At 52.5% G+C, this 14,953-nt stretch overlaps 1 protein-coding gene across 1 annotated transcript; it reads left to right on the forward strand.

Moving 5' to 3' along the window:
* Positions 1–10,598: 10,598 nt before the first annotated feature.
* GMORB2_3098 (uncharacterized protein) lies at positions 10,599–12,983 on the forward strand (the record flags this gene model as incomplete). The annotated part of the gene is made up of 1 exon (XM_035465074.1): positions 10,599–12,983. One exon carries the CDS (start codon positions 10,599–10,601, stop codon positions 12,981–12,983), a length of 2,385 nt encoding a protein of 794 aa, XP_035318949.1.
* Between the last annotated feature and the right edge of the window lie 1,970 nt (positions 12,984–14,953).

Here is a 14,953-nt window from a genome sequence, read left to right on the forward strand (position 1 = left end):
GTGCAATACAGCGAGACGGATCAAAAACAAGGGGGTGATGAGGAGCGGGGTGGTTGACTATTCCGATGGGTTAGAAGGCAGGGGCGGGAATTCCGTCTCGGGCCCGAGGAGAATACAGGTACAATGCCCTTTTTCTTTCTTTTCTTTTTCTGTTCCTTTCTCGCCTCGTGTGTGTGTGTGTGTGTGTGTGTGTGTGTGTGTGTGCATGTTCAAATTGTGTCGATCTGATCCGGAGATCGTTCCAAATTTGTGGCTGTCAGATTTCCCACCGGCCCCAAGATCTGGTCTGGGTTGGTCCGATGGGAATTCCTTCTCTCTTTGGGGGGTTGTTTTCCCGAGTCGAGTGTATATCCTACAGCTTGGGTTGGTCGTACGGGCGGGCAGTAAGAAGGGTCAGAAGAGCGAGAGGATCGAGAATGCGTGAATAGAGGGAAGGACGTGCTAGTCGTGTTGTTATTCATAATCAAGACGTGATATCAGTCCTTTTCTTCTCTCCCTTCTTCTCCTTCCCCTTTCTTTCTTTTCAACCCTGTGCTCGGACGCGTATCTGCAACTTCGGGATCCGTACGGCAGGGAGGTTATTGCGTCCAGCAACAATAGTCTACACGGAGTATTGCTGTACGACGTGCAATGCTATTATACCGCATGGGAGGTTATTATCGTCGTCACGTTATGGTGGGACAGAATAATCAGGAGACGATGGGCTTGGTGTGTGTTGTGTGGGTGCATATGCTGTTCTGTGTTCTGTGTTCTGCATGCATATCATGTCTATGGTGTCACCTATGAGGATATGATAATATCTACAGATGACAGATTGTAGTATTATAAGGTACCTGTACATATAGGATCCTAGACCTATAAGCTATCCTTATATGGAGGGAGGAGTGTCGTATAAGTACGAGTAACTATACCATGTCCCCTGTCCAACCTCGTGATCTATCTGGACTATATCATACATTATACGAGTAAACAGAGCATTGCCAGGTCACCGCATCGTCCAAGATGCATAATGCGAACATGATAACGTGAATGGGGGGGGGGGGGGGACAGCAATGCAAGCAGGATGATACTACTCGTATGTGTTATAGTCTTGATGGGGACAACCCGTGGTTTCCGACTCGCACTACCAGCATCACCATGACCATACTCATCAGGTGTATGCGATTGAAAGAAATCCCTCTGTACGGTTATTAACCCGTACGTATATGGGGTGTATCTAGGAGCAGGACAGCCTGTTTGATAGTTATCCGTACACGGACTCTGGTACTCTATACGTATACCTGTACCGACCCGAGGACGCACATAGTTACTCTATATGGTAAAGGAAAAGATATTCATCAACCATTATATGTACATGTAGCGCACAGTACCAGTCGAGTCCCCCCCCCTTTTCTTCTCTCTTTTTCTTCTTCCCCTCTTCTCCCGTGTGTGTAAACAACCGTTGACATCTAGAGCTCTCTCAAACCCCTCCTCTCCTCTGCCCTCTGCCATCTCACTTCACTTTTTCTCACATCTTAATTTTATTCCTCATGTATCTTATCCTATTTCACTCACTCATACTCAATAACTGCCATGTCCGAGCTAGATTCCATGCCTCTTACAGATTAATATATCGCGTAATACCCTGTAGGCGTATCCGACTGGGGGTTTGGGGGGGGGGGGGGGGGTTAACCTGGCCTCTAGAGTCTGTGCACCCCCTCCCCCTCTCATTCATGATAGGCATCGGTATCCCACACGGCAAATGATAATCATCCTCGTCTGGGTTGGGTCCTTACTCTGACGGGTAGTCTTGCAGAGAATAATAATCGAGGGGCGGTTGAGGAGTTTTTTTCCCTCCATCAACTCCCCCCCCCTCCCCCCCTTTATGGGAGCGACAACCGAAAAGAAAGAAAAAAAAAAGGCCGAGGTTTCGTTGCGGCGTATTGAATCGAGCTTGAGTCATTCATTCTTCATCATCAAATCCCCAAGTACTGCCATCTCCTTACTCCAAGAGATTGAGATTGTACTCTGACTAGCCGATAATGAGAAGCTCGCATCGTCAGAATGTAATGGTCATGTTGCTATAATTGCCAATAACAAGTTCTCATTACCCAGAACAATGCCACCTTCTTATTAGTACTACGAGTACAGATTACATTGAGGAGAACCATGCCTACCACGATACTGGTACGAATAATTGCAACGCCCTAGTAATAGTACGAAATGTCAGTCGGACATAGCAGGGGTTCAATAGCAACCGGTCAAATAATCCCAGCCTCAGGGCCGTACCTGTAGCCTCCCAAGTTTCACTTGTTTATATTTATCCTTTCTTTTATATTTATCCTAAATATTTTTTTTCTTTCATTTTTTCTCATGTTTAAATAGACTGTTTCCTCTTGTAGCGTTTTCACCTAGGAGTATGAATACCACGAGCAGTACTAGTATCCTGTGCCGTGATGCTAGACTTCTACGAGTATAGAGCCATTGCACTAGCCGCAGTCTGCATTCGAGGGAGAGAAAAGAGCGAGGAGAGGGAAGAAAAGAGCCTGCTCCGTCCGATACTGGTCCTAGTCTTGAGCGACGCGGCACGCGAGGAGGGCCCTACTACTCTATGCCGTTGGTGATGGGGAGGGGTTGCAGTCGCAGTCGCAGTCGCAGTTGCAGTTGCACCTGTAGTTGCATTGAAAAAAAGAGGGAAGAACCGAAACTCCTCCATCCCTTCTTGGTTCGACAACTCCGTACGGATACCCGGTGAAGCATCTGCCTGCTAGCACGAGTAGGAAAAAGAGGGGGAGTTCTTGTCAAGTGAGTTTCTTGTCAAGTCCCTGTTAGCCTTGGTTTCCCGTTAGCCTTGGTCCCATGCAAACAACAAGTTGAACGTCTGTCTGGGATACCTCTCCATACATGTGATGCAAGCGATTTCCCGACCGGTTTCCATCACGACGGGTCCTACAAAAAAAAAAAAAAAACCCGCTTGCAGCGGGGAACCTCCAAACAGGCCATTTGTGGCTCGACCGGTAAAGTTGGTCGACGAAACTTGCCAGCATTCATACATATGTACGAGCACGGGCAGTCAACAAGTTCCCTCCTGACGTACCTGCTAGGTCGTACTCGTCTCGTAGTCCGGCGAAACCCCATCTTCTCAGTCTCACCAGATTATACAGCTACCATAAGATAACCCACCGGAAGCAAGAGAGCTCCTCGTTCACGTAGTACTGTGTTATGGAGTACGAGTACTCGTAGTACACATACTAGGACTAGTAATACTGCTAGTACTACTCCGTACGGACTAAACTGTACAGTCTAGGGTAATACTCATACATATATATATATATATATATATACATATGTACATATGTACATATGTGTACTGACAAGAAACTGCCTCTGCCTCTGGAAATTCTTCTTCCATTCTTCTTGCTTCCCACTAGTACATCTCCAGTCCCTGCGACCGACCCCTGCATCCGTATGGAGACGAGACCTGCTGGGTGCCCGCCAACCGTCCAATCGCTGCGGGGCCCAGGAAGAAGCGGACAGGGACAGGGATGAGCGCGTCTTTCTTTATTTCTTCTTTCTTCAACATCTCTCTTCCCCTCTCTCGCCTCCTCTCTCTCCCCGGGTCCTCTCTCTCCCCCCACCCCTGGTCCACGGACCACGGACCACATACCCATGCAGACATGCGTGAGTGGATCCTCGAGGCCATGGACACTGGGCAGAGGCAGGGCAAAGAAGAAAGAAGAAAAGAAAGAGAAAGATTCTCTCACACAGTTCAAGGTTGACAGAGTGAGAAGAGAAAGAGAGAGAGAGAGGGAGAGAAGAGCAAAAGCGAGAAAGAGAAGGCCCAGACGGAGAGAGGGAAAGAAAGTCCGATGGGGAGAAAGAGAGAGAGAGAGAGAGGATGTCACAGACCATCCATGCCGTCATGCCGCTTCGTTGGTATAATTATCATCAGCAATGTCTCACAGCGTAGGGATAATGGTGCTCCCCATTGTAATAGCACTGCTGACTGCTGGTACGGAGTACATGGCCGTGCCGAGCGTAGATTCTTACTCACGCCATCACGAAAAGGCCGTACATGTAGAGATTACGGACAGTGCTCTTATTGTTCCACGTGATAACCTGCAGAGTATCATCATGGTCAATTGACAGCTCGTGCGACTCATGGGCAGATAGAGACCGTGAAAGGACCTGTCGCATGCCAGTCGGAAGTACTCGGCAATACTTAGCCGCAGATGTTTCCCCTTGCCGAGCGTCATCCTCTGGCCTCCTGCTTCGTGTCATGTCTTCTTCTCTCGCGCGTCGTCGGGACTCATACAGGTAAACTTGCTCAGAGTTATTATTAGCGTCGAAGCCAGACAGGGACCAAGGGTTGAACGGAGGGGGGGGGGTATTAGTCACGACTGGGACCGTTTCCGTACCGAAAGTACGGATACATGTACTCGTACGAGTGCAATTACGAGTACGAGAGTGTCATCACTCCTGCTCCGTCTCCGTACTCGTGCAACGATGCATCCGTACTGATGCTGACAACACTCCGTGGTGAAGTCCGCCGGTGGCCGACGCACACAGCCCATGGGCTACGGGACTGTCGAGTAATATCAGCAACCGGGATGGCGACGTGGAGGGATCAGTCATCCTTATCCAAGGGCACCTGGGAGGAAAGCTTGAGTATCAATGCGAACAAGAGCCCCGGAGGGAGGAGGGAGGCAGTATCATTGCAGGTAATACAATACATATATATATATATGTGTGTGTGTGCTCGTGTGTGTGTGTGTGTGTGTGTACACACATGACTACAGATTACATGGGACGACATGAAGCATACATCACCCGCAACAAGGTAATAAATACTCTCATGAGGAGCGGGATTGCTTCAGCAATGACACGAGCCTGATTGAGCCATGATCGGCACATAATCAACCACGGAATAAACGCTTTTAATTATGTCCGGCCCGCCTTGTCGGAGGCGCCGAGATTATAGATGACAGCACGGCGATGGCCGACCGGCTAATTGTCGACTGGGAGCGGTGGGGGTGACCCCGACACCTCGACACTTCTGTCGAAGGCCAATGCAAAACGATCGGGGCCAAGCCTCCAAGGTGAGAAGCTGCGAGGCACCGACGACCTCGAGAGCGTGGGGGAAAGCGAACCACACCAGGCGATGGCGTATGAGCATGAAGTACGGAGTGATTACAGGTAATAATACAAGACGATTACCTGCAGGAGTGATGCGAGTATTGCTCGTACAACCGTTGACGCGTCGTACGACACGAACACACACACACAAGAAGAAGAACAAAAATAACAACAACAGCAACAACACCAAACAACAGTTATGATGGCCTGATAAATACGGTGGTGCATGTACATGTGAACAGCCGCAGGAAAGAGAGAGGGTGAGGGTCGGACTCCACGGGGCTCATTAGCGTGCGTTAGTATTCTGCTCATGACAGAGAGAGAGAGAGAGAGAGAGGGAGGGAGGGACGGAGTGGAGGGGACGACACGATGCAACCACGCGATATAACAGGGTGGTCATGCCAACAACAAGGCCTTGGCCAACAGGCTAGAGTTCTGAAACACCCACGCGAGAAGCCGTTGATGGACATTTACCCGTATAACGGCGATGCGGACACACGACGACGGCGATGGGTCGATAATCCACCATCCACCCAGTGGCACCGTGCCGCGAGAGAAAGGGAAGAGAGAGGCGGAACGGGAAGGAGCTTTGCTCCCCGTCTTCCCCGTATTCGAAATGGCCGGCCGTCCGCTAAATCCCCTTGATTATAATCTGTAGTGAGGTTATAGTAAAGTGTCACCTCGGTCACGGGATCTACACCACCTCTCCTCTTCTCTCTCCTTCTTTTTTTTATTGAAGGAGGAAAAGAAAGAAACCGACAAGGTGCTAGTCCGTATCTGATCCGACTATTCACTAGCCAACCTACTAGCAAGTACTTGACCAGACCATATAATTTATCCGTAAGTAACGCCCTCTTAGTACGAATAGCCATCAGACCGTGATGATCTCTACGTTGCTTCTAGGCTTCTATTATGAGGGTAAATAGATCTAGCCTCTGAGCCGTACCGGTAGCTCATATATCAAGAGGGGTCTGCTCAGCTGCAGGGGCACTAACCGGTCTTGAATTCCTTCTAGACTATCTAATCCGTAGTCAGGTTGAACCTATGATGACCTGAGTGGCACCTTGCTACGTTTCAAGAGGTGGAAATCATTCCTAGCAACAATGATGATGGACCTTACCAATACCGAGTATTATTCAATACCGAGTATTATTGCCACGTACGACGCCCTCGTACCTCATCCCACCCCAACTCCAGCACCGACAAGACCAATACAACAATACAGCACACACGGCAGACGGCAGATGCAGCCTTGAAAGCTTACTCCCCCCCCCCCCCCTTCTCGGCTCTTGCCGTTCCCGTGTACCCAATCCCATCCTCGCTTTCTCCCCCCGGACAGCCCATGCCATGATGATACCATAGCAGCCCACACGGCAGACGGCAGATGCAGCCTTGAAAGCTTACTCCCCCCCCCCCCCCTTCTCGGCTCTTTGCGCACGCCTCAGTCCTACTTACCACTCTGGTGACGGTATCCACTTGGCATGTTTCACCAACCCTTGAATGTCTCTCTTCGGGGCGCGGACTCTCCCGGGCTCCCTCCCCCCACAGCAGAGGGCAGAGAGGCCATCTGTGCTCCGTGCTCCGTTCTGCGGGTGGGGAAGGACGATGTACTGAATGCAATGTGCACTCTGTAGGTTGGCATGAATTTGGCTAGCTGGCGCGCTGCTGCTGGCTTCCTGCATGTGCATGTCCCATCTGGGATGGTCCGGGTTGGATAGATCTACGACGCAAGGCCGTGTTGGGCAGGCAGATGATATCCAGGTTCCATCTTGGGAGGCAGCGTGAGACGATCAATCGACCGTCTCGACCTCTCTCCATCTCCTTGACAAGTTCACGATAGCGGTGCATCGTCATGCTCGAATCTTGGGTGCCGAGTCTGGGTGCCTTGGCTGCCACTGCCGTCGGTCTCTGGGCCACCGTGATAGTGGGGATGCTGGCAGCAGAAAAAAAAAAAAAAGAACAAGGGGAGAGAAAGAAGAAAAAAAAAAAGAGGCGTTGCCTTGCAGAGGGCACATGTCGATCGACCCAGGGAAACGGATGGTGGAACGTGGAGCGGTGCTACGCCTACGCCTAGCAGTGTAGCTGTACAGAGTAACAAGTAACCCGGCCTCGTCGCATTGTGCAGGATTGCTAGTGTAGAGATACGCAAGGTACCGAGCAATACATGCCGCGTTATTACTCTGAGCTGCCTCTGCGAGAACAAGAGTAGCGGTGATAGGCCGTGTTTCCGTGGGACATACCTCTATCTGCAATATTATCACACTCTCTGCGAGCACTCTGGGTCCGGCAAGCGACCATTGTGCCATCCATGTCTAGGATGAGCAATATTAGTCGTAGTATTACTATCACACTCACCCGTACTGCAATATTAATACTCTCTGCTCTTTCTACGCGTGCATGTACAGATTACTCGTACGCGGCACGCCGCACGCCTGGCACTCGTGTTCACCATCATTACCAACAGCACTCCGTAAGTATACAAGTACCACGAGCATCATAATACGAACCTGCATCTTGGCCGACGGCTACCTGAGTTCACGACGATGGTGCGGAACAGTCTGACGGTACGCAGCACTCCGCGGGGCCAGGTCACACCGACTCTGCTGACGAGACACGGGCAGCACACGCGATATGCGGCTATCCGCCATTCCTCGAGGCATCGTCTCACTGTCTCAGGCGGCCCAAGCTGGGGAGCGGGGGAGCTGCAGGTTACTCCGTACGAGCATGGAGTGCCGGTATTATGACCGCGTGCGGTAGAGAGACTCGAGGCCGTTGAGAAGGAGGGCGGGCATTATCCGATTGACCGTACGACGTAGCACGAACGTAATACCAGCTTCTAGACTAGTTGTTATTAATCGGTAAAGCAAGAAGCCACTAAGCACTGGTTGACAGTAGTGCCATCCAGTTCTGGGTCAAAACGTAGCCGACCAGTGACATCTTCAATGGGATACGAGGGGTCCCCAGTGCAGTGGCTGAGGGGGCCAACGGCCGTACTCGTAAGAGCCGTGGAGTAGTATTAGCACAACAGTTCCAAGAAGAGAGTGGGGAGGCTTGGCTTGGCTTGGGAAAAAAAAAGACAGAAAAAAAAAAGAAAAAAAAGGAGAGTTGATGATGAAGCTATTGAGCCAATGATGGGCCACGCGTGGAGTGACTCACGTGATAGAAGATGAAGGTACTCCCCTCGTGGAGGGCAGGCACAGCCAAGGAACATCTTCCTGCACTCTTATGGAGTCGAGCTTAGGGCAGGTGCGCTGCATATGTGTAATACTGCTCGCTGCTGGGGCAGGTGGAAGGCAAAAAGATTCTGTGTAATACTGGCCGGGTGGTCTACATACGTTCGCATCTAGGGCAGTTGGAGTCCATCAGGCACAGATGGACGGTTTATTACAGGGTACCATGCCACTGCCACTGTACATCGCCGCAATACGCTGCCCAACCCCTTACAGGCCACGCCTCGGTTTCTGGGTCACAGCCGCCAAGGCTGAGAGGCAATGCAGGTGGGAGGGATCGAGGGCAGGTAGAATTGAAGGCTCCCTTCCCTGCCACTGAGTCCTCGCCTGTCGGTCGTGATTTTATCAGAGACCCTCGGTCTACTCGTACAGATGCTTCCGGATATGCTCATCCTCGCTACCGCGAGAGAATACTCCGTGCTGATGCTTGCCTCTATCAGAACTGTCTCCGATTCATCACATCCACCCCTGGATACCTACCCACCATGGCCTACGAGTACAGCAAGGGAACGGCCATTTTATGGGGGGCATTATTCCCATCTGCTCGTTTCTCAGGTCAATAGGAGAGCAGATCTCGTTTTCCGTCACGTCAAAAAAAAAAAAAAAGAGGAAGAAACAGTCACTCTTGGACCCGGCGCCCGCCAACTTACGGCCGATTCATCACTACTAAGACTGTGTGCAGTATACTCACATTTGCTTTTGTTTATTTATTTGAGAAATTTCTCTTCGTCCAACATTTCTTTTTCTGAAATCCTTTCTTTTTCCTTCTTCTCTCTCTCTCTCTCTCTCACTGAAGAAGACTTGGCTACTATGGGGCCAGGTGCAGATACTTGTACGAGTATCCGTACAGGTACGAGTACATACGGGACACTCCACGAAATCTCCGTCATCCAACATCCCTGTCGCCGTTCCTGGCACCAGGAGGACAAACCTACCAAGGCAATGCTCCGTAGAGATAATACAGCGTAATACTATTATTACTACGTAATACTCCTACTCTGTATGTACGCTGGAGTCTTGGGGGGGGGGGGGAGGATACCTACATTGGGAAGCAGCGCGTCTTTATAATGCCGCGAACCCACCAGTCCAAACTCCTTTTGTGGCCCTGGATGCAGACCTCACGGGCTAAACCTCTGTTGGCAGTAGGTCGCCGGTCAGCATGTCGCGCTCACAACAACTCTCTCTGCCGGTCCGAACACTGCAGTCAGTCGCTCGACTCCTGCTTCTTCTCCAGCAGTGTGCTCTGTGCCCTGTGCCCTGGTCGACCCTCTTTGCTAAGACTCTGCAAGGCCAGGGTGTGGCCTGAACTCCCTATCTGCCAGGGGTCTGGTCTGGTGTGGTCCAGTCGGCGCAAGTCGTGGCTCCTCCCCCTTCCGGGGGGGGGGGGGGGGAGGGGTACGTCTTAATCTTGACCGTGGCCCTTGACGGCCACCCCCCCAGGCCGTCTTCCGCCAGTCCGTCTTTTTATTAATAACTAATATTCTTTTTATTAGACGTACTGACCATGGCCTCCTCGTCTCTCTTCCCATCATCCAGCTCAGATACGGAGTACGTCGACTGTTACTAGCAGTTTATGCCAATTTACCAGAGTTGCTGCTGCTGCTGCTGCTGCTGCTGCTTGTCCCTGTTTTCATACTCCGGACCCCCGTCTACACACGCTCACTCGTCTTCCTTTCCTTGACAACATACATTCTCTACTCGATTCGGCGTCGAATATTACAGAGTGCAAGCACCGGTCTTATCTCCAACATCTCTCGTACGCATGCATGTCTCGTCCATCTACGACCTACGAGTAAACTTCCTTTCGTTTTCGTGTGCTCTCTCACCTTGTCGACCTTTACTGGCCTGCACGCCTGGCCGTCGACAACATACTTTGACGTATATCAGCTTGTATACAATACCACCCATACACCTGGAACATCCAATCTTTTCATATATCCCAACAGCTTCTGGTGCCTTCGACGATATAACCCAACCACGAAACCCCCCCCAAGAACAATTGGTCACGAGCGCCATTGTGCGAACCCCTGAACGTGTCACAGCAGGCCCAAGACGTAGCCAGTGCCAGACGACGGGTTGGACACCGAGCCAATCTGGAGCGATTCGCCTAGCTTAGCCAGAGGGCACGAGCTCTCGTCGCCCTCTGCCGCGGGGCTCAGATCCGCAGAAATGATCCCAAGTATGCCTCTCGGAGGAGGAGAGGCAAACCCTGGACGTCATAGGAGGCGCACAGCTAGCCGAGATGGCCTCAAGATGGCTCTCGGCGTCACGGCCTTTTCGCGTGGCGAGAGCATGCACAGCAGCCACGGCAGCCACGGCAGCCACAGCAAGAGCCCCAGCTCTGGCAGGTACGAAGCCCCCGACATCGACTACATGGAGCCTGCCGTCGACGGTCCTCCCTCGCCCGAGCGTCTACGCCAGCTCAGCAAGCAGATGAAGCGGGCATCGCACCTGAACCGGCCCCGTATCGAGCGGAAGGAGTCGCACGACTCGTCTACGAGCACCTCGCTCAGCCAGAACATGTGGGATCAGTCCACCGACAGCACCTCGCTCAGCCGCCGTTCCTCGAGCCGCTCCTCCCCTAACAATGACCGCTCAGAGAGGGAGAGCGTGCAGATGCTGGGGCGTAACCTGTTTCAGCGCAAGAAGGCCAATCGCGCCAGCAGCTCGCAAAGCTCCTCCAATAGTTCCATGTACTCTTTTGAAACGCCGCCGGAGCTCCCTGCCAAGGATAAGGACTCTCTCCTCCCATCACTGTTCACCCGCCGCAAGGCGTCGCGAGATGACTCCTCCCAACCGCGTGTGCAGATCTCGGGCCCCTTCAACTTCCAGCATGTGGCGCACACCCGACGCGATAGCATGACTGATCCCCAGCGGGATTCAATCTACGATATGGGACCGATGCAGCCTGATGCCAGGGCGCCTCACGGGCTCGCCCCCCAGAACCTGCACCACCCCAGCCATTCAGTTGACTCGATTGACAGTGACTTCAACAGCATGTCTCTGGGAGGACCCGCCTCGCACATGTCCATGGTACAGGGCCACGCGGTGTCGGCCTTTGGCCCCCACGGAACCGTGAGGCCGAGCAAGTCGCAGGATTTTCTTCGTTCCAGCCCACCGTGCTCCATGTCAAACAACTCGCCGCCCGTGCCGCCGCCGAGGATGTCGAGTCGTCACTCGGCAGTGCCGGATTCGCTCGACGTTTTCCCGTCCCTGGATCGCCCTCGGACGAGTGGGGGGTTCCGACAGCCTCAACCTTTCGACCCTTGGGAGACGGATTTCCCGCCTGCTACCTCTCAGGAGCTTCTGCCCCCCGTCGACATGGATGCTTTCTCCAACGACGAGAGGCGCTTCTCACACGCCGTCACCACGACCGACGACACCGCGTGGCCGCTGTCCTGCTCCACCATCTCACCGTCGCGTTTCGAGGCGCCCCTGCCGGATGTGCCCGAGGAGGAAGAGCATGCGGTGACGGGCCGGCGATCCCGCATGAGCATCACCAGCACCCGTTCTTCGCTGCGGGGCAGCCAGTCTGTCCCGGCGCTGCGATCGTACCTGCACTCTCCGCGCCCCGCCAGCGAAGCCTCGGATACGCTCGGGCCCTCTGAGACGGACGCGAGGGACGCGCTGTTTGGGGATGAGTCGCCATCGACCGAGACGGGCTTCAGCCAAGACAACTGGGAGGATGACATTGACTACTGCTACGAGCACGAGGCAGATGCCAATTTCGACTACCAATGGGAGCGCCCGTCTCTGGATGGCAAGCGGGAGGAGGTCCGGGAGCGCTTCAACGGTGGTCAGCTTTCTATCATCACCAGCCCTGACAGCAGCTTTGCCATGTCACCCAACATGGAATCCGATGTTTCGCCCACTCAGTGCTACCCGCCGTCCATCAACAGCTACCTCGGCCCGTCCAGCAACTTTTCTCTCCCGCGCGGTGAGAGGGCTGCCGCCGGCCCTCCGGAGAGCATCCGTCCCATCTCGTATGCGTCGAGCTTCAGGGAGTCTCAGGGGTTCAACCTGTCGCCGTCGCTGCTCATTCCCGGCGACTTCCACCAGCAGATGCTGGCGGACCGTGTCGAGGGGCAGGATGGCCCCGTCGAGATGGCGGGGAGCCCGCTTCGGGACGAGATGTCGATCGCGGAGGGCAGGTCGCCCATGTCGTACCAGCGCTCGAGCACGTCGACGATGGGAACCAACTCGACTTCGCACACGGACTTTACGGGCGAGCGCCACGCGTCTGCCAACTCTGCGCTGACTGCCATGACCCGCCTGACGGTGAGCAGCAGCAGCACGTCGCTCAACAAGATCGTGCTAGAGTCGGTGGCTACCGGATCGCTGTCGGATGCGGGAGATGCCGAGAGTGAGGACGACAGTGTCTCGAGCCCCCAGGACACGGTTCCGGAGCTTACGGCCTTCCCGGTGCCTAGCTTTGCCAAGAAGGGCTTCCACCGTTCTCACGCGAGCGAGTCGATTGTACGGGCCGAGGCGATAGCGCAGGCTGGTGCTCAGGACCCCGCTAGGCTCCGCCGACCGCGTGCCCGCACGTCGAGTCTGTCGGCGCAGGTCGCTCCCCCCGTCGGGCAGTACACCCTCTTTCCCAAGTCTCCGATCAAGGGAATGGGGGGCCACATCTAGACGGCTTCTCATCCCCTCGAACCAGACCGCATCATATCAGATGCAGCCCAAGACCAACAACACGTGTACAATCATGTACCCTCGAATTCCACTTTTCTTTCTCACATATGTTCATTACAAAAGCAAGACAAAAAACACAAGCCGTGCAGCAATGTACGCAGTCAAGCCTATCCGGCACAACAGCATATGATGCAACATTGCATGGCTCAAAACCAAAAAAAATCAGAAGCGGTTTTTTTAAATTTTTTTTTTTTAATATTATTCCGCGGATTGGGATATTCGGTGTCATGCAGCAGGCTATGTCTTTCTTTTTGTTCTCATTCTCCTTGGTTCATCTCATTGCCCTGTTGATTGGCCAACTCTGACATTCGCTAAAAGGCGTTTTCTTTCTTTTTATTTATTTTTCTGTTTTGTTTTCTCAAGAAAATCATGACATTGGGCAGGGGGTACTTCTTTTCTTATAGACGGTTATGGATAGGCTGGTTTAGCCTTGGAGCTTTCTTTCTTTCCCCCCCCTGTGTTCTGGGTCTATTCTGGACCTTTTCTTTTCTATTCTTTCTCGTCCTGTGCTTTTTTCTTCTTCTGGATGTCTCCGTCTCTTTGAACTATCGTTTCGATTCTCTTTTGTGTTTTTCTTTTCTTCCGAGTCTTGCAATAGGAAAAAAAAAGTTGAATGGATGGAATTGGAGCTTGGGGGGGGGAAAGGTCGTTGGACTGGATCGGATCGAATTGGTATCCCTAAAAAAAATATAAAGGACAAAAAACTTGCCTTGTCTCGTGCAATAAATATGTGACGTCTGGATGGAGCGGCTTCAAGGTTCAGACCTCGTCAAGGCCGTCGTGTCCTATCAATACTCGTACCATGCTCGTACCATGTAGAGGATATACTAGTGTCGGAGGTGTGAAGCGTGGAAGGGTAAAGTTGTAAAACCGTAGACGCCACGCCCATGAAATTTGTACTTTAGCGCGTTGGCATGGGTGGCGGTAACGATGCATGGCGGAGTTGGGGAGCATTGGAGTTTCGGATAGGCAGGGCAGGGTTTACTCGTAATTTCTTATAAGCTGTGCATTGTTTACGGAGCACCGAAATATCTCGTGTGTGAGCGCGGAGAGAGGAAAGACAGAAAAAGGAAAAGAAGAGAAAAAAAAAAGTCTCGGGAGCTGAAGAGGCTGATGTTCTCGTTGGTGATGAGTATTTCAGGGTCCAATGGGATTGATTGATTGGTTCAACGGGGGGGGCTTTCAGCTGGATTTAAAAAAGAGCAGTAAAGTATTAGAGAAATGACGACACTGAGACAATTGACGAATCAGATGGCAGAAAAGGACGGTATGTGGATACAGGAGATAGATCTCATTGGCCGAAAGGGTGCTTGGCTTGTCCAGCTGAGGCAGATAGGCTTTTCGCAAACGGAGATGCTTGGGGTAGGAAGGGTAGGAAAGATTGGCTGGTGTTTGATGAGGGAAATGAAGGACGGAGACGGACGGGCGATTCGGAGGTATAGAGAGAGAGAAAGACAGGGAAAATGGCTCCAACACAAAACTCGGGCTGTTGAGAGGATGATGAAACCGTCAGTCTGTTTGCTGTTGTTGCGCTGCACGACTATTCGTAACCCTTCCCACCGTTCCCATCCTCTCTACTCCGTTCTGTCCTCTCCTTCCCATTGTTCACTCAGCTGCACCTTCCCGCTCTTACCACGCACAGTTCCTGCCAAACACAGAGGCTTCTTTATGGCATTTCATCGGCTGGACTGTGCTGTATCCGGCTCCTTCCTTGCCGTGAGCTGCTACTGAGGCTCTCACTCGAGGCTGAGACACACACGCACAAGAGAGACAGAGACAGAGACAGAGACGGAGACAGAGAGAGAGACAACATCGTGGTTGTGTCGAGACAGAGAGTATTGATGAGAGCATCATCAAAAGCGCCCACTATTTTGGATTCTTTTCTGCTCTTTCCCCCCCCCCCCCCCCCC

Source organism: Geosmithia morbida, assembly GCF_012550715.1.
Source record: "Geosmithia morbida isolate 1262 chromosome Unknown scaffold_16, whole genome shotgun sequence".
Taxonomy (NCBI): Eukaryota; Fungi; Ascomycota; class Sordariomycetes; order Hypocreales; family Bionectriaceae; genus Geosmithia; species Geosmithia morbida.